Source organism: Dendrobates tinctorius, unplaced genomic scaffold, assembly GCF_039654945.1.
Source record: "Dendrobates tinctorius isolate UK_male_01 unplaced genomic scaffold, ASM3965494v1 ptg000062l, whole genome shotgun sequence".
NCBI lineage: Eukaryota > Metazoa > Chordata > Amphibia > Anura > Dendrobatidae > Dendrobates > Dendrobates tinctorius.
The window spans coordinates 10,241,004-10,265,067 of NW_027361730.1; the positions used below are offsets into that span (position 1 = coordinate 10,241,004).

The following is a 24,064-nucleotide window of genomic DNA, read 5'->3' on the forward strand; positions in this document are numbered from 1 at the left end:
ATCTTGTGTTTCTTCCATTTTGTAATAATTGTGCCAACAGTTATTGCCTTCTCACCAAGCTGCTTGACTATTGTCATGGAGCCCATCCCAGCCTTGTGCAGGCCTACAATTTTTCCCATGGTGTCCTTAGACAGCTCTTTACTCTTGGCCATGGTGGAGACGTTGGCATGTGATTCAGTCCGTGGACAGGTGTCTTTTATACAGGTAACAAGTTCAAACAGGTCGAATGAGTGCAGAGTATTAGAACTTCTTAAAGAATAACTAACAGGTTTGTAAGAGCCAGAAATCTGTCAGGGCCCTGTCAGCGCCGGCAGTCTGAGGGAACGTTGAACTAGCAGAAGGACCTGCGATCACGTGACCGCACATCACAGGAGGGGGCGGGGCTACCACAGAGCACCGCTGGGAGACAGCAGACCTGGTGGTATGCGGCGGTGACTCGGGAGTGTGAACTCAGGTCAGACAAAAATGGGGGTCATGCACAGAGAAAGAGGCGCGGTACAGAAGGGGCAAGCAGAGAATAGTCAAGGGGTCAAAACGCAGAGATAGCGCAGTACAGGTGGGACAAGCAGAGAATAGTCAGGACATAGCTAAGGGGGTCATACACAGAGATAGCAGCGCAGTACAGGAGGGACAGGTAGAACTCTAAACGGGGACAGAACCAGATCAGAACCAGACAACAGTAACGCAGCACAGGCACAAAGCACAGGCACAACAGGGTCACACACACGCGGCCAAAGGTCAGAGTATAAGCCATGAGGAATGATCCCACAATGAGGCTATAAAAAGCCTACTAGAATCCCAGAGTGAGACCGTCCAGATTAACCTCTGAGCTACCTAATCCCACAAGCTAGGCAAACCATGACAAATTCTTGCTGGTTGGTAGGTGATCAAATCCTTATTTCATGCAGTAAAATGCAATTTAATTATTTAAAAATCATACAATGTGATCTTCTGTTTTGATCTAACATAAAGTTATAATTATATCTTTTGCAGCGGTAAAAGAACAGATATTACATGATTAGCACAATAACCTATGATCCTGGCAGGCTATAGTAAGGTTCATTTAAAAAACAAGAAAAAAGTTAGACTTATTAAAACATGTGATGTAGATAGTTCACTATATTTAGAAGTGGCTGCTAAGAAAAGAGCATCTATCACTGTTTATAAATGACATTCAAATTAAATCTTTAATTTCATAAATTAACAGTACTCGTGAAAATAAGAAACTTTGTGATATATCCATCAGAGAAATCTGGTTCTCTCTATTTTTAGACTGATTATTGAGTCTCAAAAAATTTTAATTCCCGGGTAAAATCTGTATTCAGGGAAGAGAGATTGGTACATTCTATGCAGATGGGACATGGCATGAGGAGGCCGGAGCTCTGCTTCTAGCTCCTTCTCCGCCCTCCCTTCCTCCCATCTACATAAGAGTCTTATGAGCACCAACTGTCATCTTCTATCTCAATAATTTAAAATTCTGTCTTCTCTAAATACAGAATTTACCAGAGAATTGAGAATTTTGAAAATTAATGATCAGTCCTGCTAGAGAGAGAAACAGATTCCTCTGATATATTGCAAAGTTTCTTACACACACCATGTGGAAATTTTGTTAGTGGTTGAGAAAAAAAAAAGAAAACAGATATCATGGAATTGCCTGCCTCTAATGAAAAATGACTTAGAGCATTTTCAAACTGAGAAACAAATAATAGCAGCCCCCAAGTTTGCCTATATTCAAATTGGATTGTACACGTGTCTTCAATATATTCACCATTCAGCAATGTCATTGAAACACCTCACAAGCTAAACAGACATATAGGCAGCTGGTAAATTATGTATTGTAAGAGCTTATAGACAAGGTTAGGAACATTAAAAAAATAATTTAAGTGACTTCCATTAGATTGACAGGCACCTTAGAGTGCGTGCCCCTGACAAGGAACTGCTGTGGGTTGGACACTGCGTACTTATGCAGCATCAAACCCGCAGGGGCCAGCGGATGGGACTTCTAGAAATCCCATGTCCACTTTGCGTGCATGGTCGCCTGCGGATCACCCAAGGACACTGACACTGGCGCGTCTTCCCTGACTGCAGCACGTGAATTTCTCTTGCGGAGATGCTAGTCTCTGCAAAAGAAATTACATCAATATAAATGTAGTAGCTGAAGAGCCCGGCATTGCCCGGGCATAGTAACTAACTGTGGTTCGTTATAACAAATTATATTGATTATATTGCACATAAAAACATTTGATCCCGAGAGAAATTGCACTAATTGCAAAAGAAAAACAGAAAAATTTTGCTTCAACAAAACGGTGCTGGCGCATGCGCAACAGCAACTATCGGCAAGCAATGCACTCAATCTGCACATGTGCAGACCATTGTGTTCCTAGGACCAGTGTGGGAACACGCAAAGAAAAAGAAATTGTCGCTGTTGAATCATAGAATCGTAGAGTTGGAAGGGATCTCCTGGACCATCTGGTCCAACCCCCTGCTCAAAGCAGGATTCGCTAAATCATCCCAGACAGAACATAGAACAATCTTGCACTGGTACATGGAACACAACACAACCATTCTGTTGAAGCAAAAAAAATTTTGAACACAATATTAACCTTTAAACGACTGCTGATACGACTTTTACAGGCGGCATTTAAGGGGCCTTATTCCTCCTGCACCTCATGCTCTTTTTCACACAGCCTGTTTTTCTCCTTTATAGTCGCCTCCTCCGGCAGCACCTCACACTCCTCTTCCATATACAATTGGAAACACAAAATACTGAGGGAAATTGCACTAATTGCAATAAAGCGTATCGTATACACAGCCTACTTTTTATGCAGCACCACAGCAACTTCCTGTTATGAGCACAGCGGTGTAATCCATGAGGCTCCTCCCTTTCTCTTGACGTCATGCCTCACAGGAGCAACTCTATTCTAGACACGATGGAGCTAGATGTGGCCTGTGCCTGCCGCATACTGATACTCTGAAGGCGGCGGCCCTCATTGTAGCTCGCAGTAGCTGGGACGTCGCAGCCGGTGAGTTTTGTAGGGTGGCTTTCGAGAACGTGTCTCCGCCCGTGAGCGCTAACAACGTGGGCCGTGTGGACGGGGCTTTGTGTGTGGAGCGAGTGTGGCTATGCGGAGTGGGTGGGGCTATGTGGAGTGACCGATGCTTGACACATACACACACACACATACATACACTCAGCTTTACATATATAGATTGAATGCGGTAAATTCACAGGGTTCAGTGATCACATGCGGATTTACCTGCGCTCAATAGACGACAAAGCTTTGGACGCAGTGAACATACGTTTCGTCTAAAGCTCTGCTACTTACGGATTGTGGGCACATAGCCTTGGGGTATTAAAGTGTTAGACCTGCTCCACTCACATCTGCGCGGAAAGGTGAGCACTGAGCAGGACCAGTTGACATCCAGTGTATCTAAATCTATAGAGAGAAGCCAGAATACACGACAATATGCTGGTCACACAAGTTTTGATGTCTAAGATAGACAAAAACCTAACATAGTAGAATGCAGTGAAATGTTCAACAATAAATCATAATTGTCTTTGCAAACATGTCATGAGATGGGGCCAAAAATGATTTGTTTTCCTTCAATAGCCACTGTATGTCTTTGTAGTAGTGAGTCTGATGTGGAAATATTAGTTTCCCTTTAAAGAGACTGTAAATCAGAAAATAATGTGCTATGTTAATTTTATATTTTTTTCAGAAATGAATTATGGAATTAGAATACCTAGAAACAGTATGTAACCTGTGTACCTGATAATATTCTGCTCGGAGAATTCAGGACAAATTACATAGTGTTTCATCTATTGAATGTACAGTGTAGATGTTGTCCTTGAACGAATGCTAGAGACTAGCTTACTGAGGATAAAAAGCAATGTTATCAGGACTGCATAAAGAAAAGCAAACAGGAAACCATGACCACAGAAATCAATCAGTAATCAAGACAAGAAAAACAGTTTAATTCGAAATATGCTGCAATTAGTCATCCGTATTATCAACAACTGTCATTTAGAGCGGGGCCTGCAACAAGACAACCAAGTTGCTGGAAAGAAGAAGATACCTACCGTGCCTCTGCCGCCAGCAGCTCATCATAGTGTGAAGATCGCTGATCATCATCCTGACGGTAGCGGAGAACATTAGCTAGGCCTTTGCTAACCAGGGCTTCTGCAATGTTTCTGAGGCAGAGAAAAGAAATAGCATTTAGGATAAAGAAGTGATACTTATCAGGACAAAGTCGGTGCAGAAGACAAACTGTAATGCACATCAACAAGTTACAAAATTAGTGAAGATTAGGCAATTTCAACTCCTTAGTGGGATGCACACTTTCTTTTTTTTAACATCACTTTGCTTGAGGTCGCATTCAGGACGCACTGAAATTCTATAGTATATACAGAATTCTTCAATAAAGGCTACACTTTTGCATGATTCTACAGTGTGCAGTGAAAATTCTTTGCATGTATATTGGGGGAGCAACCCTGCCTACTAGCACCTCACATGATTGGATGAGTGATTGTACTCCAAATTCATAATACATTTCAATAAAGATTTTTATTTCAAAACTAGAACCAATTAGGTCACTATTCCTTAAGCCAGCGCCAGGCTGCAACTTGGAAAGAAGTCTCGCCAACCTATTTTTACAAATCGTCAGATTTAAGCATGTGCCATGTACAGTCCTGTCTTTTTCTGGGCAGTTTTTTCTCTGTACATGTGCAGGTCATATTGCACATAGCAAGTGCAGAATATCAAATGCTTTGTGGATGTCATATGAGATATCAGGTCATCAAATCATAGGTACAGAAACAGAAAAATCCAAAGACCACATTCAACAGCCATATTGAGAACAGGGGAGTTTTGTAATCTGTAATCAAGTGTGTGGCACCTTAGGCTAATTTCACATTAGCGTTTTTTTGCGCAGCGAATCGTGCACAATAAAAACGCATGCAAAAACGCATCATGCGTTTGAGTTTTTATGCGCATGCGTTTTAACCAGTTTCTAGCCATGTTTACTCTTAAAACGCATGCGTACGCAAACACAGGCGTACGCTTATCAATGCGCATGCCTGCGTTCCCTTAGACTGTAATGTGTTTTTGACGCATTCCGTGCGCAAGCCAACGCATGCGTTTTTTAACGCCGTTGGACGGACCCAAAAATGCAACAGGTTGCATCTGGCACGTCTAGACGCACACCTGAAATAAACGCATGCGCACGATAACGCAGCCGAACGCATGCAAACGCAAGACCATGCGGACGCCATGTTAAACATAGGTGCGCATGACACATGCGCACGATGCGCTGCGCAAAAAAAATGCTAATGTGAAACCAGCCTTACAAAGAAGAAGAAATATACCGTATTTTGCGGATTATAAGACGCACCAGACTATAAGACGCATCGGATTATAAGACGCACCCCAAATTTTGAGAAGAAAAATAGAGACATTTTTTTTTTGATAAAATGGTGGTGCCTCTTATAATCCACGCATCTTACTGCTTACTGGGGGTAGTGACTGTGGTGAAACGGGGTCCCAGGGTCACTGCTGGAGGAGGCAAGAGTGGTGTGTTGCTGCAGGCTGGGGATGAGGGGGTGTTCCGATCTGCAACGCTGATGAAAATGGCTGCAGTGCACTGTGGTGCGGGGGGTCCGCCGGAAATTTGTGAAAGCCCAGAGACCACCGCATATCCATTACAGCGATGCGGTGGCCTCCGGCAAAATGGCCGCCGGGGAGGTGCATGCTCAGATTGAGATCTGGGCAATGAGATCTCGGGTGCCGAGATCTCGGCATAATATCTCATTGCAGAGTTCTCAATCTGAGCATGTGCTGCCCCCAGGCGGCCATTTTCCCGGAGGCCACCACATCGCTGTAATTGATGTGTGGGGGTGGGCCCGGGAAAATGGGCGCTGAGGGCAGCGCACGTTCAGATTGAAGTCTCGTCGGGACGAGATCTCAATCAGAGCATGCGCCTCCCCCTGGTGGCCATTTTCCTGGAGGCCACAACATCGCAGTAATAGATATGCAGAGGTCTTTGAGCTTTCATAAAATGCCGGTGGAGACCCCACCACCAATGCAGCAATTTTCACCTGCAGCGGCGCACATGGAACCATGGAAATGTGGACCAAATTCATACGTGTTTTGGAATACTCAGATTCCTTCATCATGGAACTTTTCAGCTGCAAACATTTGTGAAGACTGTGGGGAACCTACACTTCTGCTTCCCTCACCTATCTATAGAAATTGGACACAGGACAGTCCTGCCATATGCCATCCAGAGGTAACTATTGCATTGATAACCTCTATTTACTTGTGTTATTCAGTCTATATGATTCTGATGCATTCATGACCAAAATGTTACTTCATTAACCAACATTGGGGACACTTTCTAGTGCAAATATATACACTTATTTTTTTACATTTTTGTCAAATTTCTGATATTTTTTATAAACATAAAACATATAGAAATAAATTTACCATTAACATAAAGTACAACATGTCACAAAAAAAATTCTCAAAATTATTGAGATCTGTTGAAGCATTCCAGAGTTATTACCGCATAAAGGGACACTGGTCAGATTTCAAAAATGTGGCCCCATCACTAAGGGGTTAAGCAGTGAAAAAAAAAATCAGGAAAAAAATATAAATATATATAAATTATTGGCTTGTGTTGCCATTTACTGCGACACAGAACATTTTCATTTTTCAGTTGATGGAGCTTTGTGAGGGTTTGTTTTACTGCGTGACAAGTTATACAATACTTTGATAGCCTCCTATTTAATTTGTGGTGGCTGAAAAACTGCAATTCTGGCATTTTGTTTATTCTTTTTATGTCATTTATATTTTGATAGAGGAGACTTTATGGCCTTGGAAATGCTAAATGTATTTGTTTTTACACTTTTTTTATTTCTTTACTTTTTTAGAGGATAAGGATGGGTGAATTGAATCTTTATATATATTTTCAAAAACAATGTTAGACCCCTTAGGGCAGACCTGGGCAAAGTGCGGCCCGCGGGCCACATCCGGCCCTCTGTCTCAGTATGGCCCATGGAACGAGACAGCCGTGGAGCTGGAAATCAGAGGTCCACAGGCCGCACAATGCCCGCCTGCTTGCAGTTTCCATGTACGGCTCTGCGCTGCACTGTTGGCTCCTCTGCTGGAGGAGGGGCCTGCGGCCACTTCCTCCACCAATCAGCGTGTGAAACAGCTGACCCGATGAAGTAATTTCATTGCGTCAGCTGTGTACTCCAGAGAGTCCGCGAACCGGAGGCAGGAAGAGAAACAGAGCGCCAGGGAATGGGACCGAGGTGAGTATGTGGTGCTTTTTTTTCTCATGTGTATGGGCTGTGTATGGGCTGGGTGAGCATTGGGAGGCTAAGGGGGTGACATGTTGCTGCACACATGGGGTGACATGGTGCTGCACATGGGGGATGACATGGTGCTGCACATGAGGGGGTGACATGGTGCTGCATATGGGGGAGACATGGTGCTGCACATGGGGGTTGACATGCTGTTGAACATGGGGGTGAGATGGTGCTGCATATGGTGCTGCATATGGGGGCGACATGCTGCATATGGTGTTGCATGTGGGGGCGACATGCGGCACATGGTGTTGCATATGGGGGCGACATGCGGCACATGGTGCTGCATATGGGAGCGACATGCGGCACATGGTGCTGCATATGGGGGCGACATGCGGCACATGGTGCTACATATGGGGGAGACATGGTGCTGCACATGGGGGTTGACATGCTGTTGAACATGGGGGTGAGATGGTGCTGCATATGGGGGCGACATGCTGCATATGGTGTTGCATGTGGGGGCGACATGCGGCACATGGTGTTGCATATGGGGGCGACATGCGGCACATGGTGCTGCATATGGGAGCGACATGCGGCACATGGTGCTGCATATGGGGGCGACATGCGGCACATGGTGCTACATATGGGGGAGACATGGTGCTGCACATGGGGGTTGACATGCTGTTGAACATGGGGGTGAGATGGTGCTGCATATGGTGCTGCATATGGGGGCAACATGCTGCATATGGTGTTGCATGTGGGGGCGACATGCGGCACATGGTGTTGCATATGGGGGCGACATGCGGCACATGGTGCTGCATATGGGAGCGACATGCGGCACATGGTGCTGCATATGGGGGCGACATGCGGCACATGGTGCTGCATATGGAAGCAACATGCTGCACATGGGGAGGCTATGGGGGCGACATGCTGCTGCATATGGGTGCGACATGCAGTGTAAATAGGGAGGCTGTGTGCGTCTCACGCAGTGTAAATAGTGAGGCTGTGTGCGTCTCATGCAGTGTATATAGGGAGGCTGTGTGCGTCTCATGCAGTGTATATAGGGAGGCTGTGTGCGTCTCATGCAGTGTATATAGGGAGGCTGTGTGGGGCTCCTGCAGTGTATATAGGGAGGCTGTGTGCGTCTCATGCAGTGTAAATAGGGAGGCTGTGTGCGTCTCACGCAGTGTATATAGGGAGGCTGTGTGCGTCTCATGCAGTGTATATAGGGAGGCTGAGTGGGGCTCACGCAGTGTAAATAGGGAGGCTGTGTGCATCTCATGCAGTGTATATAGGGAGGCTGTGTGCGTCTCATGCAGTGTAAATAGGGAGGCTGTGTGCATCTCATGTAGTGTATATAGGGAGGCTGTGTGCGTCTCATGCAGTGTATATAGGGAGGCTGTGTGGGGCTCCTGCAGTGTGTATAGGGAGGCTGTGTGGGGCTCATGCCGCATATGGGGGAGGCTGCGTGGGGCTCATGCAGCATATAAGGGTGTCAGTATTCCGGGTTTTCTAAATCACCTTGTGAATGAATTTGCCCTTTGTCAAGATGGAGGTTGCTGTTCTTGTGTGCCCTACTTCCTGTTCATTTGTATAAAACCCGGCTCAGGTGCTGCCTTCCTTGCTGGAGTATTCTGCTTCCTTCAGCTGTGCTGTTTGTTTCTTAGTGTGCTTCTGCTGTGGCTCTGGACATTCCCTGTTCTCTGTAGGGAAAGCTGCACTCATCTTTGGAACTTAACCCTTGGTTCACTTTATCTGGTAAGAACTGTGTTCCTGAACTATGTGTTGTTCTTAACCCTTCACTCTCCCCAATGAGAGCAGTCGGAACTGTCACCAACTGTATGCTTTAATGTAAACCTGTTCCTGGACTTACCTGTGTTCACACCGCTCCTGGGATCAACTTGTAAATCAGCTTTTGGACTGTCCTGTGCTTTTGCTCATCTGGGATTTACCTATAGACTTGTTCTGGACTTCCCGGTGCTTGCTACATACCTGGATTGGACTCTCTCTGCATCACTACGTTGTGAACTGTGCCACGTCACCTGAGTGTTACACTCACCTTTGGATCACATGTTTATGAGGACTCTGTCTTAGGAACTTTACTGAATGGCTATATAGCTTTAAGACTTGTCTCATTTCAGGTTATCAGCATATTGTTTTTGGGTGTCACTGCTGTTATAAAAATACACTATTTGCTCTAAAGTAACCCGCTTCTGTTTGATCATTGCCCCACGCTATCAGAATCCTTGAGTTACTACAACAGTATTACAAAGGGGCTGTTGAAGGGCTCATATGATATACAGAAGGGGCAGTGCTCGAGTTCAAATGATATATAGGGGGATGTCAGCATACTTAATTCTGCTCAATATTAAGTGATGCAATATTAATAAAATCAATAATATAATAATTATAATACATCAATATTGATATTGAGCAGAATTAGTTTCGGCCTATTGGTTTGGCCCACCATAACAGTCACGGTCTCTCATGTGGCCCTCTGGAAAATTAATAGCCCACCCCTGCCTTAGGGTATTTGAATCTGCAATGTCAATTGCTTATACTATATATGCCAATATTGTGTTAGGCTGTGTGCACACGATGCGGATATCCAGCGGATCCGCAGTGGATTTTACCGAGCAGAAACGTTGCATATCCACATTGTGATGTACAATACCATTAAAAGCAATGAAAAAAAAAAAAACCGCTGTGCAGACGCTGCGGATTTTTCCGCGTGGTTTTCCTGCGGTACAAAATCCGCAGTATGTTACTTCTTTTGTGCGGTTTTCCACCTCCCCTGTCTCCAAATCCGCAGGGGGAAAACCGTACAAAAACCGCAGGAAAAATGGGAGAAATCCGCAGGAAAAATGCAGGTCATTTGACCTGCGGATTTCTTCCATTCTGCGCGGAAAAATCCGCAGAGCTAAAAAGTCCGTCTGCACTCAGCCTTACTCTAGTACATAGTAAAAATCATGGTCTCCTATGAACACCATAGGAAAACCACAATGACTATCAAAGGGGCCTTCAGTAGACCCACAGCAATCAACTCATTGGCAACATGCCACGTGAGGGGGCCATGGGTATGTGGTAGATCCTGCTGTCAGAGAATGACAGCATATTTAAGGGGTCAAAAGCAATGGAGATCATCTCCTCCCGCTGCCATTGGAGGCACATGATCGTTGAGTAACAGTTACAGGGAGCCAACATATGACATAACAGTTCATCATATGCCAGGAAGGGGTTGAAGGGGTTGTTACCAACCGATCACTTCCAGTGGTGAACACAAGCAGTGTACTCTGTAAATGGCTTATTTGCTGCCGCCGGGTACAGGGGACCAGCACCTATTCTCTTCTGTAGGAGCTGATCTGCAGTACCAAGTAGCAGCCACTAACAAGTGTATAAAGCGGTGATGTAAAGATTTGGTCCAAGTGCTACAATAAATACAGCTGTATAAATAAAACCAAAAAAACATTTTAACGCAGTAAAAATCGGTACACAATTGCTTTCTTTTTAGTTTGTAACGATTATAAGACAAAGTAACATATGCAATCTCTTATTTTGCCCTTCATTCATCAGTTTGTGGATGTTAAAGCTCAGCTAACATTTTAGCATTAAAATGACCATCACATACAGAAAAATATATATTGGCAGAAGCTAGAAAGGAGCCTGGATGCTTTAAGTATCCCTTCTTCATAATGAAAAAAAAATATTTGTAAATGCAACATGGGATTTTGCCTGCGCCAGCCTGGTGCAAGGTTCACTGAGCAAAAGTAATTATCCGCAACATATTTTTGACATTTCAGAATTCTATTTGTTTCCATTCCCACACCTTTTATTTGGCAGGGTCCAGCTCCCACAAATGAACATTCAACAACACAGAAAAAAATACATGCATCAATACCTACAAAGAAAACCTTTTCTGAAGGGACACTGTCCATACTATTTAAACAAAATGGCTTTAAATATAAAAAAAAAAAAAAAAAAAAAGAAATTGAAGACTAACAGCACGGGATTCTAAACTCACTTGAGAAGAGATATCACAAAGAAAGACTGCAGTCATAAATCATAACGAGATTGTTTGACACCCTTCTCTGAGCAGCATCTTCAAAATGAGAAACATGGACATCCTGTGGGCACCATGGGAAATAGACATCTCTCGGTGTTAGCTCTTGTTGATCACAAATAACTCAACACTGAATACATTTATGCAGATCAGCCAAAACAGGGAAAACCACAGACAGGTAGACTCAATACCACTGCTTACTGCATGCTAATGGAGTCTGCCAAGGGGTGGATTATAAAAGCCAGCAAGTGAACAGTCAGTGCTGAAATGTATGTGTTAAAAGCACAAAAAAACTGGCAAATCTCAGGTAACAAGGGACAAAATTCAATGGCTAAAGGAAACGGTTACAGTATTTCCAAAATAGAGAGTCTTGTGGTGTGTTCGTGGCATGCAGTGACTAGTAACCAACAGAAGTGGTCAAAGAAAGAACAACAAGTGATTAGGCGGAAAAGGGGTCATGTGTGCCCATGGCTTATCTATGTGTATATGGAGTGAAAGCCAGATCATGCGGTCCACTGCCACAGAAGAGCCCCAACCTTCTGTAGAGGGAAGAAGATTAGTACACTGATCAGGGGTGAGCATCCATGAACAGAGCACTGTGCAATCATATCTGGCTCCCCCACACATCAAGGTTCCTCGGTCCTAGTAGAGCACTCTAGAAAGGCATATGTGAGTTAGAGTAGTGGCTGTCAATGCGTGCAGCTCTCACTATTCTATTTTAAAGTAATCATTAAATGTAGCCAGCTACAACTTCCAAAGACTTTAATGGAGAAAGTTACAGAGGGTCTCTCCTGTAGCACTGATTGGGGATAATAGCACCCCCATTCTTCAGATATGCGGGAGTCCTGTAGTGGAACCTGCATGTCTTATATGGCATATACTGGTGCTATGCTATAAACCTCTCAAAAGGGAATTCCATTTAAAAGTTTATTGTGGCCCTTGAAAATCATCAAATAAAACAATCCATATGGCCCTCGGACCAGAAAAGGTTGTGCACCACTGCTTGAAAAGAACAGAGGCTATACTACCTGAACATGGCACAATAACAAAGCAATCATCGGCTGTTATCAGATTTCAAAGGAAGCAGGTGATCAAAAACCTTTTGGCAAGATTCGGTGGCAGCAGGTACTGAAGTTTCAGCTTGCACAGTAGCAATAAAATTAGATCGCACTCAGACCAATGTTATTCTATGTGGCCGTGCACATGTCCGATTTTTTTTCCTTGCACAGAGCCGCTATTTCGATGGCACTTGGTCATGCAAATCAATGAGTCCATGAAAAACATTGGAATGCAGTTATGACAAATCTAAAGAAATGAATGTTCACACAGGAAACTAAAATAAAGACAGAAAAATAATAAGAAAATACCATGCAGTAAAGAAATAAAACGGTAAGGTTATAATATTGGAGTTAGGACTGTCCTAATTAGCGTCACCTTGAAGTGGTGGGATGGCTTTTGCATTTTTTTATTAAAACTTTTATTAACTAAGTACCCTACATTATTTTCATGCACTATTGCGGTTTATTTATTTACTGCAGTGTATTTGCTTATTATAAAATAAAATCCAGCTCACCGTGATTGCATTTTGAGGGTGTTCAGAGCCCGGAAGCGTTGTGTCAAGGCGTGGAAAATGCAAAATGAAGAAACATCCTGCTCCACGAACTATCATTCTTCATTCAAATAAGCAATTCGGAGGATATATGGAGTCAACAATACAAATTCACATGACGCACATCTATGCGTTTCAGGTGTCTGCGCATCCTTAATCATTTTGCATTTGCTTCTTATGTCTCGATCTTTGAAAGTTCTGACAAATCATCTGAATATTACATATATGATTAAGAATGCAATGCCCTTAAAAACAAGTAACGCCAAATGATGTCTGTGCCACAAAGTGAGAAAAAGACAGCTTTCTCCATTCTGAGATCACTTAGCCTGGTGTTACATAAAACACAGTAACTGTCGATAGCACCTAGATATCTGTTAATTCAAAACACAAGGCAAAGAAATTACAAAAAAGGCTCATTTACTTCTCGCTCTATATACTACCACTAAATGACTAAATGAACATTGTAAACATTAGAATGTTATAAAAGGAAACTCAAGTCAACAGCAACATGAACCAATTGTCAGATGCAAGCTCTGGCAGAAATTTTTTAGCTCATCAACTCATAAAACAGATTGAAGATTACAATACATTAACACCTGTCAGCTTTATGATTTTCATTCTACTGATCATGTAAAAAATAGTGAAATGCAACCTTGTTTGCTGATACGGCTGTAGAGCGTACGCCGATCGCATCAGCCATCCCACCAGATCTTTTGACCTAAGAAAATTTACTCATATAAGCCTACGAGGCAGTTAGCTCAGGTCAAAAGGTGATGGAAGCAAAGTCTGGGATTCACAGTATTCTGAAGGAAGTCTTACTCTATATTTGCAAATAACACAACTTGGTAGTGTAATATATACAGGATGTCTAATACCACACAGGGTTTTAAACTGTCTGAGTAGGCCGCAGGACTGTATCTATTGAGGTTGCAGAGAGTGAAATCGTGATTTTACCCAGAGCAGAATGAAGTCCGCCGGTGGCAAGCACGCTTACCATCAGGATGTGTGACCACCTGCACAGTAAAGACCCACAGGCACCCTGCCTCACATTAAGTATACAATCAGCAAGACTACAGAGGCCCACAGGGGCAGAACTAACAGAGGCACACAGCAGTAGAACTAACAGAGGCCCACAGCGGCAGGACTAACAGAGACTCACAGTGGCAGGCCTAACAGTGGCCCACAGCGACAGGACTAAGAGGTCCACAGCGGCAGAACTAACAGAGGTCCACAGCGGCAGAACTAACAGAGGCCCATAGCGGCAGGACTAACAGAGGCCCACAGCGGCAGGACTAACAGAGGCCCACAGCGGCAGGACTAACAGAGGCCCACAGCGGCAGGACTAACAGAGGCCCACAGCGGCAGGACTAACAGAGGCTCACAGCGGCAGGACTAACAGAGGCCCACTGTTATGAATGGGTCACCGAGGAGGAGAGCAGGCCCAGGGTAAGCCACAGAAAACCAGAGAGGTTGGTAACTAAGCAGATTGCAGACCCCTGCTCCTATCCACACAACTAGCAGTAGCCGTGGAGCGTACCTACAATGATCCTAGACGCCTTGGCACCAATGGCGGATCTTAATAGGGGCGGATGGGGCGGTCGCCCCGGGCCCAAGGTTTTTTGGGGGCCCAGGGGCAGGGGCGGGCTGGGCCGGGTAGCAGAGAGGCAAATGCCACCCGGACCGCTCCCCCAGCACCTGTACAGGGCCGGACGTGCCCTGTGCTGTGACGCCGCCGGCAGCAGACAGCCGCCCGCGTCACATTCTATGAGGGGCCGGGAGCTGTGCACGGCCGTCACCTTGACGGCTGCTCAGCTCTGGCTCCCTCCGGCTGTACTTCCGGGTCAGATGTCGGGCGTGCGCGATGACGTCATCGTGCACGCGCCGACATGTCCCGGAGGATGCTGAAAGCAGAGGCGCTGCTGGGGAGCGAGCCGGCTGTGAGGTAAGTATGGGGAACTTTTTTATTTTTTTTTATTTATAAAATGAATTAAATGGGGGAGGGGGTGAGTGGGGGCTGTACACAATGAAGGGGGGGGTGACTGGGGCCTGTATATGATGACGGGGGGGTGACTGGGGGCTGTATATGATGAAGGGGGGGGTTACTGGGGGCTGTATATGATGAAGGGGGGTGACTGGGGGCTGTATATGATGAAGGGGGGTGACTGGGGGCTGTATATGATGAAGGGGGGTGAGTGGGGGCTGTATATGATGAAGGGGGGTGAGTGGGGGCTGTATATGATGAAGGGGGGTGAGTGGGGGCTGTATATGATGAAGGGGGGTGACTGGGGGCTGTATATGATGAAGGGGGGTGAGTGGGGGCTGTATATGATGAAGGGGGGGTGACTGGGGGCTTTATATGATGAAGGGGGGGTGACTGGGGGCTGTATATGATGAAGGGGGGGTGACTGGGGCCTGTATATGATGACGGGGGGGTGACTGGGGGCTGTATATGATGACGGGGGGGTGACTGGGGGCTGTATATGATGACGGGGGGGTGACTGGGGGCTGTATATGATGACGGGGGGTGACTGGGGCCTGTATATGATGAAGGGGGGTGACTGGGGGCTGTATATGATGACGGGGGGGTGACTGGGGGCTGTATATGATGACGGGGGGTGACTGGGGCCTGTATATGATGAAGGGGGGTGACTGGGGGCTGTATATGATGACGGGGGGGTGACTGGGGGCTGTATATGATGACGGGGGGGTGACTGGGGGCTGTATATGATGAAGGGGGGTGACTGGGGTTGTACAGGATGAAGGGGGTGAGTGGGGGCTTCACAGGATGAAGGGGGGATGAGTGGGGGCTTCACATGATGAAGGGGGGTGAGTGGGGCTGCACATGATGAAGTGGGGGGTGAGTGGGGCTGCACATGATGAAGTGGGGATAAGTGGGGCTGCACATGATGAAGTGGAAGGGGGGATAAGGGGCTGCAAATGATGAAGCGGCACTGCAGATGAAGTGAGTGGGTGATAGGGGACTGCAGTGGATGAAGTAAGGGGACTTCAAATTAAAGTGGGGACATTAAAGTGGATCCCCTATGGCCAGGATCACGTTGGGCGATTTTGTGCGTATTGGCCGTAGGCCTACAGCTTATGTGCAACGTCTTTTTAGGCCATGTCCACACGTGGTGGAATGGTGGCGGGTTTTCCGTATGGACCCGCAGCAAACCAAGTGCTGCGGTCCGTACGGCTGTCAATTCCCGCACGGGGACCGCAGCGCTCAGGTGGGAAGGGGGGGTACAGGGGCCCAGGTTTTATGAACAGCCCCGGGCCCATAGTCCACTTAATCCGCCACTGCTTGGCACATCCGGAGAGCTAACTAAGCCTAAAGCAAGAAAGGGGAAATCTAAACTGCCCAGAGCAGACCCCAAAGGAATAGATAGCCCCAAACATATATTGTCGGTGAGACAAAATGAAAACACAAACGCAGGCAGGAAAATAGACTGAGCAAATGATGGGGCCCACACTGACTAGACAGGACAGGAAAGGAAAGACACTGTCTGCAATCAAGCAAAAAAACCTGCAAAAACTCCAACACGTCTGATGCACAAAACCATTGAAGTCGCACGACTTGGCCCCACTATATCAGCACTCTGGTATATTCTGAAAGCAGAGCAAAAAGAGACCAATCTAACAGGGGACAAAACAAACTGACACATGCATATGGGCGGTGATTCAGCACAGCCCCAGCCGGAGCTGGCTGACCCGCACAAAACAAAGATAGACAAAACCAGATCAAATGCAAACAGAATAGCAAATGAACCACTTAGCTGAACATGCAGGGACAGAGCTGGAGACATCAGACCTCAGGAGGCACAGGAAGAAAATCACCAGCAGGGATAGAGGGAGTCGGCTATCTTAAATCCCAATCTGAAACCCCAGAGCTCCAATCGTCATCCTCATTATCAGGTGGCAAGCCTCTGTCAATCAGATCAGCTCCATTACCTCCAGTAACCACCAGAGGGAGCCCAGAAAGAGAACTCGCAACCCCTCTTTCAATCTGACCAGCTCCACTACCTTCAGTAATAACCAGAGGGAGGCCAGAAAGCGAATTCACAACAGCCCACAGCAGCAGGTCTAACAGAGGCTCACAGCAGGACTAACAGAGGCCCACAGCGGCAGGACTAAGAGACCCACAGCGGCAGAACTAACAGAGGCCCACAGCGGCAGGACTAACAGAGGCCCGCAGCAGCAGGACTAACATAGGCCCGCAGCAGCATGACTAACACAGGCCCACAGCAGCAGGACTAACACAGGCCCGCAGCAGCAGGACTAAGAGATCCACAGCGGCAGGACTAACAGAGGCCGGCAGGAAAAGGACTAATAGAGGCCCGCAGTGCCAGGACTAACAGAGGCCCGCAGGACTAACAGAGGCCCGCAGGACTAACAGAGGCCCGCAGGACTAACAGAGGCCCGCAGGACTAACAGAGGCCCGCAGGACTAACAGAGGCCCGCAGGAGCAGGACTAACAGAGGCCCACAGCAGCTGCAGGACTAACAGAGGCCCACAGCAGCTGCAGGACTAACAGAGACCCACAGCAGCTGAAGTTGGTGTCCCATTGGAGGCTGTGCAATGAAGTCACAGTGCTGGTCATGAAAGTGGGGACAGGGGAGAAGCAGTGGATGTGTTTTTTTCTTTTACTACTATGAAGAGGGCTATTGTGAAGAATTAACTACTGGATAGGGTCAAAATGGATGACATTATTAGTATAAGCAAGCCTCAAGGGGGGACATCACTTGCTTTAATGGGGACATTGTTAGTGAATGGGGGCTATAATGGGAATTCACTGGCGATCATTAGTGTTGTGCAGAGGTAAAAATGATATTACTGTCTAGAGGCCAAACAGATGTATGCTTCTACTGTATGGGGCACAAAGAGATTAATGTACAGGAACAGAAATTTAAGTTGTTCCTACTGTATAAGTGTCACAGGGAAGCAGGGATTTTTACTTTATTTGAACACAAAGGCAGACAATACTGTATGGTGACGCAAAGGGGAAATTTACTATCGACCCGAAAAAAGGAATGTAAGCATTAGTACTTTGTGGGGGCCAAATAAGGGGACATTTCTACTGTAAAGTATGCTATAAGGAGGGCCATCACTACTGTAATATATTAGATTTTGGGGGATACAATTAGAGTATGTGCAGAAGATCCCGAAGTGGCAGCGTTTTGGAAGCAGCGCATGTTCGCTGTTTTCTATTGAACGCAGATGAATCCGCATGTGTTCAATGAACCGTGCGGATTCACTGCGTCCATTACATTCTATGGGTGACATTTCTCTTGACGAGGATAGTGTCTCCGCAAGGGAAGTTGACATGTTGCTGTCTGCAGAGACGTTTTCAAAACATTTTCTTTGCAACCCTGCTGACCATTTGCAAAAAAAGAAAAAAGCTGCCTAGTAATTCTGCACACCTTGATAAAGGGTGTTGATATCCTCTAGCCACAGCCTTCTACCTACACAAATGCACATCACCTGTATCATCCAATAAGCATTCAGATTTATACAGCTATGGCTGGTTTCACATTCGCGTTAAAACGACGCTGCGCACTGCGTCGTTAAGCCCCGCCCCGATCCGGCTCCCTGCCCGCCCCATCCGGGATCACCGCCTACTTTCGCATTTGCACGCATGCGATCGGCGCACCCTATCTTTAGCATAGGGTGCGCAGATCATGCGCTGCCAGTGTGAAAGTAGCGTGCTGCGCACTTTTGACGGTGCGCCGTGCGTGCCGAAATGCAGCATGTTGCACTTCGGCGCGCACGGCGCACCGTCAAAAGTGCGCAGCACGCTACTTTCACACTGGCAGCGCATGATCTGCGCACCCTATGCTAAAGATAGGGTGCGCCGATCGCATGCGTGCAAATGCGAAAGTAGGCGGTGATCCCGGATGGGGCGGGCAGGGAGCCGGATCGGGGCGGGGCTTAACGACGCAGTGCGCAGCGTCGTTTTAACGCGAATGTGAAACCAGCCTTAGATTTGGAAAATTTGCATAAAAATTATGAGATGTTGAAAATACTCACTTGCCTAATTAATTGTGCACACAGTGTACACGATTTATAATATTGTGTAGCAGCATCGATTGCCTAAAAGACCTCAATCTAAAATTAAAGTTGGGAAACACATTGCTCATTTGTAGCAGGGTGTTGGGGGTTATCAGTTCCTTGCCCTATTCAGGAAATGTTAGAACGCAATTAATGCCAATAAACTCTTAAGATTTCACAGACATCAAGAGTATGGTCTACATTATATGATCTTCAGTGACCTTGTGCAATTAGTCACTGAAAAATGCATTTCAGCCGTTGACTTTATAATTAAACGATAAAATACGAGGGGCTCAGCGGACATCATTAAAGGACATTTGTAATGTTGTACAGTTCACACAAAAAAAAAAAACAGAATGACAAGATAGAAAGTTTGCCAATCCTTTACCTCCATTTCCAAGGGTCAGAAGCATAAAAGAAATTATGTTTTAGGGTCAATAAGCAGTACTGATGCCCTATAGACCCGTTTAAGGCTTTATTTCTAGGTCAGTAACTTTAGCATGTATTTCATTAGTATCTACACGTCAGCACCACATCACAGAAGAAGAGTCAACCTATCCATTCTAGTTTCTCTCTCTTTATAGGTTACCTGATTTTTTTTTTTTTATTACAAATGCTGATGCAAAACCAGGGCTGTAGAGTAATAACCTAAATTCTGACTCCACTATTTTCAATTGAACTCAGAAGGGATGTTATATAAAAAATGGAGGGAATTTTTTGTTATTTCGCGTTTGTTTTTTCCTCATCTTCTTACAAGAGCCACAACTTTATTTTTCCATCAATATACTGGAACGAGGGCTTGTGTTTTTTTCTGTTGGCCAAGCTGTAGTTCTGAACTACACCATTCATTTTGCCAAACAATGTACTAGAAATATTCCAAAAGGGATGAAATTGTGAAAAAAAAAATTCAGTTCTACAATATTTTGGAGGTTTTATCAGGGTTCATTGTGTGGGCAAAATAACCAGGAAACATGATCGGAATCCCTATGATTACACATACTAAGACAAACTTGCATTTTTTTTCTAATTGATGAAAAAAAAATCTGATTCTTGCAAAAGGCTATTTTTTTTTTGCTGTGTTGCCTTTTTACTAGATTTGTAAAATTTATATTTTACTACTGATGGAGCTGAGAGAGGGCTTGTTTGTTTTTTGGTAGACAAAGTGACCACAAATACAATTCTGGTATTTACGGCAGATTTTTTCCTTTTATGGTTTTTACTGTAGGGGTTAATTAATTATGTATTCTGATTTACTTTTAACACCTTCACAACCTTGGGATTTTCCATTTTTGCCTTTCTTTTTTTGCTCCCTTTCTTCCTAGAACCATAACTTTATTTTTCTGACAATATGACCATGTGAGTGCTTGTTTTTTTGCGAGACAACTAGTGCTTTTGAGAGACACCATTGAATATATATTTTACCGGAAAAGGGAAATTGCAAAAAAAAGTGCATTTCTGCAAATGTTTAATTTTTACTTTTTCTTATTACCATGTTCACTAAATGCTTAAACTGACCTGCCATTACGATTCCCAAGGTCATTACAAGTTTGCAGGTACCCAACATGTATAGGTTCTTTTTTTTTTTTTTTAAAGGGAAACTGTCACCCCATTTTTGGCCTATAAGATGAGACCACAGCCATCAAGGGCTTACCTACAGCATTCTGTAATGCTGTACATAAGCCCCCGATGTAACCTGAAAGAGAAGAAAAACGAGTTAGATTATACTCACCCCGGGGTCTGGTCCGATCCGATGGGTGTCGCGGTCCGATGCTTTGCATCTTCTAGAGATGTCCTCCTTCTTACGTCTGCTGCGGCTCCTGCGCAGGCGTACTATACTCTGCCCTATTGAGGGCAGAGTAAGGTACTGCAGTGCGCCAGACCTCTCTGACCTTTCCCGTCCTCCTCTGTGCTCCCCCGTGCTTCCTCCGTCCTCCTCTGTCATACTCACACTCCTGTGTAATCGCTGAACGTCCCCTTCATCCTCCGTTGTCCCAGGGCTGGCAGCATCTTCCTGCATTGAGCGGTCCACTCTCATAGGCGTGGCGTCCATATTTATGACCTTAATGAGCGATACCACGTGACCGCTCAATGCAGGAAGAAGCTGCCAGCCTCGGGATAACGTAGGATACAGGGGATGTTGCGAGGGTGAGGAGGACGGATGAAGCACGGGGGAGCACAGAGGAGGACGGGGGAAGCACGGAGCAGGACGGGGGGGGAGAGAACAGAGCAGGACGGGGGGCGAACAGAGCAGGACGGGGGGCGAACAGAGCAGGACGGGGGGTGAACAGAGCAAGAGGGGGGCGAACAGAGCAGGACGGGGGAGCACAGAGTGGGTCGGGGGAGCACAGAGCAGAACGGGGGAGCACAGAGCAGGACGGGGGAGCACAGAGCAGGACGGGGGGAGCACAGAGCAGGACGGGGGGAGCACAGAGCAGGACGGGGGGAGCACAGAGCAGGACGGGGGGAGCACAGAGCAGGACGGGGGGAGCAGAGCAGGACGGGGGAGCACAGAGCAGGACGGGGGGAGCACAGAGCAGGACGGGGGGAGCACAGAGCAGGACGGGGGAGCACAGAGCAGGACGGGGGGAGCACAGAGCAGGACGGGGGGAGCACAGAGCAGGACGGGGGGAGCACAGAGCAGGACGGGGGAACACGGAGTAGGAGGGGAGAGCACGGAGCAGGATGGGAGAGCACGGAGCAGGATGGGAGAGCAGGGAGCAAGAAGGGGGATGCACAGTGAAGGATGGGAGAGCATAGAGGAGCACGGAGCAGGTTGGGGGGGGAAGCACTGAGGAGGACAGGGGTGCACTGGGGAGCATGGGGGGAGGACAGGGAGCTGAGCCATACATAGAAGGATGGGGCGTGGGAGTCAAGCCATGCCTACTGGGAGGGGGGAGAGCCACACATACCAGGACAGGGATGAGGTGACAATTTATACCCAGCTTATACTCGACTCAATATGCTTACCAAGTTTTCCGTGGCAAAATTAGGGGCCTCGTCTTATACTCGGGTTAGCTTATACTCGAGTATATATGGTATCTTGTTACTGTGTTTAGTCTTGCTGTGCTGCACGACTTGGGACATGAAATGAATCTTCCACAACCTCACTATTGTAGTAGAGCTGGAATGTTCCTCACCAAGTTATCAGCCTCCTACACATCTGTTTCTGTTTTAGTTAATGGCTGTGCTTCAAACTGCATATGAAAATGACGATCACTATCAACTGATTGGTGTGATTGCTTATTCATAAACCTGACTATAAACCCTGATTTTGGGCACATATACCTAGAAGAACTACTGCTGCTTTGAAGGCAAAAGTTAGTCACACCAAATCATTATTTGATTTAGATTCCGCTTTTTTTCCCATTCTTTTAGTATTTTGGTAATTGAAAAAATTAGGTTCCAACACACATCTGATTTTAAACGTATTCTTACTCTGTATGTATGTGTGAGTGAATGTGTGTGGAGGAGGATCAGGCAGGTGTGGGAAAAAATGCTGCACATATACACACACGCATAGACACATATACACACGTGGTTAAAATTGTTGGTACCCCTCGTTTAATGACAGAATAACCCATAATGGTGACAGAAATAACTGGAATCTGACAAAAGTAATAATAAATAAAAAATCTATGAAAATGAAAGTCAGACTTTGCTTTTCAACCATGCTTCCACAGAATTTTTTTTTTAAATTAAACTCAAGAAATAAGCCTGGACAAAAATGATGGTACCCCTGAAAATAATGTGACAAAAGGGACATATTAAATCAAGGTGTGTCCACTAATTATCATGCGGGTTTTTCTGTCATTAAACGAGGTGTACCAACAATTTTGACCACGTGTGTACATACACCTCAACAATGAAATAACATCAAAAAGGAAAATTAGTGGAACTACTGAAATCAGACTAATATGAAGAAAGTATGCAAACGATGAAAAAATGTAAACAAAATTTTCAAAATATCTAGACTTATTCAGTATCACCTATGAGCGCTAAATACAGAAATACAAGCCTTGCATTGCTATCAATGAGGTTATTATTGGTTGTGTGAGGAAAGTACTGTCACAATGAGTGCATTTGGGCACATAATTCATCAAGAACTGTTGCTGGCAGCTCCCTTTGCAATAACCAACCAATACCAACCGAGATGACATCTATGGCTCTGAACACACTATCAATTTTACAATTCGGGTGAAAATGCTTTACCAAATGGTTGTCATGTTATTTGTTTTTATAATTTACAAGAGAATATACTTTAGGGCACTTTCCCACCTACACAGATTACATTTTCCATCCACTAACTAAATTATTGCAATCTGCATCTTTTCAGTGGTTTTTCTTCAGTTTTGAGACAAGTTTGCTGGAAATAAGAATATCTGTTACTTCCGTTTATTAGCCTATTAACTGCAGCATAACTACAGCTCAAACAATGGACAAAAATATATTTACCGCCAAAAGTATTCAGTCCTGACAGTCTGCTCCAAGTGTATGTAGATAGCAGCAGAGCATCAAACTCCATTCTAAACATTTCTAAAGACTATGTACAACATTAGCTTGAGGTTACTGACATACACGGGGTCAGCTTATATTCATTTTGCAGCAGATATACCATTTAGCACAAGTCTAAAGCCCCCGTTACACACTGTGATATCGCTAGCAATATCGCTGTAAAGTCACCGATTTTGTGACGTAGCAGCGATATTGCTAGTGATATCGCTACATGTGATACTTACCTCCGACCGGCTCCCCCGCTGATTATCGCTGGTCGCGCGAGAAGGTCATGGACAATTTCTCGTCGTCAGCTTCCTGCTGTGACGACGAGCGACGCGTGGACGCGGGCGGGAGGACGTCAGGATCGCCGCGTCTGGCAGGTAAGTAGCGACTCCCAACCCCTGCGATGTCGCTGGTGAGATCTGCCTGTGTGGCAGCTCACTAGCGACCACTTTGCGATGTACCAGCGATCCATATCATTGTCGGGATCGCTGGTGCATCGCTATGTGTAACGGTACCCTAAGGCCACATTCAGTATCTAGTCAGTATT

The 24,064-nt window shown here is 45.7% G+C and overlaps 1 protein-coding gene across 2 annotated transcripts in view; it reads right to left on the reverse strand.

Annotated features, from left to right (window-relative positions):
* SND1 (staphylococcal nuclease and tudor domain containing 1) overlaps positions 1–24,064 on the reverse strand; it is a 956,786-nt gene that overhangs the window by 536,700 nt on the left and 396,022 nt on the right. For both annotated transcript variants that reach the window (XM_073579241.1, XM_073579240.1), the window contains exon 13: positions 4,082–4,192. In XM_073579241.1, coding sequence (XP_073435342.1) covers positions 4,082–4,192 — 111 coding nt within the window. The remainder of the gene's footprint in view (positions 1–4,081; positions 4,193–24,064) is intronic.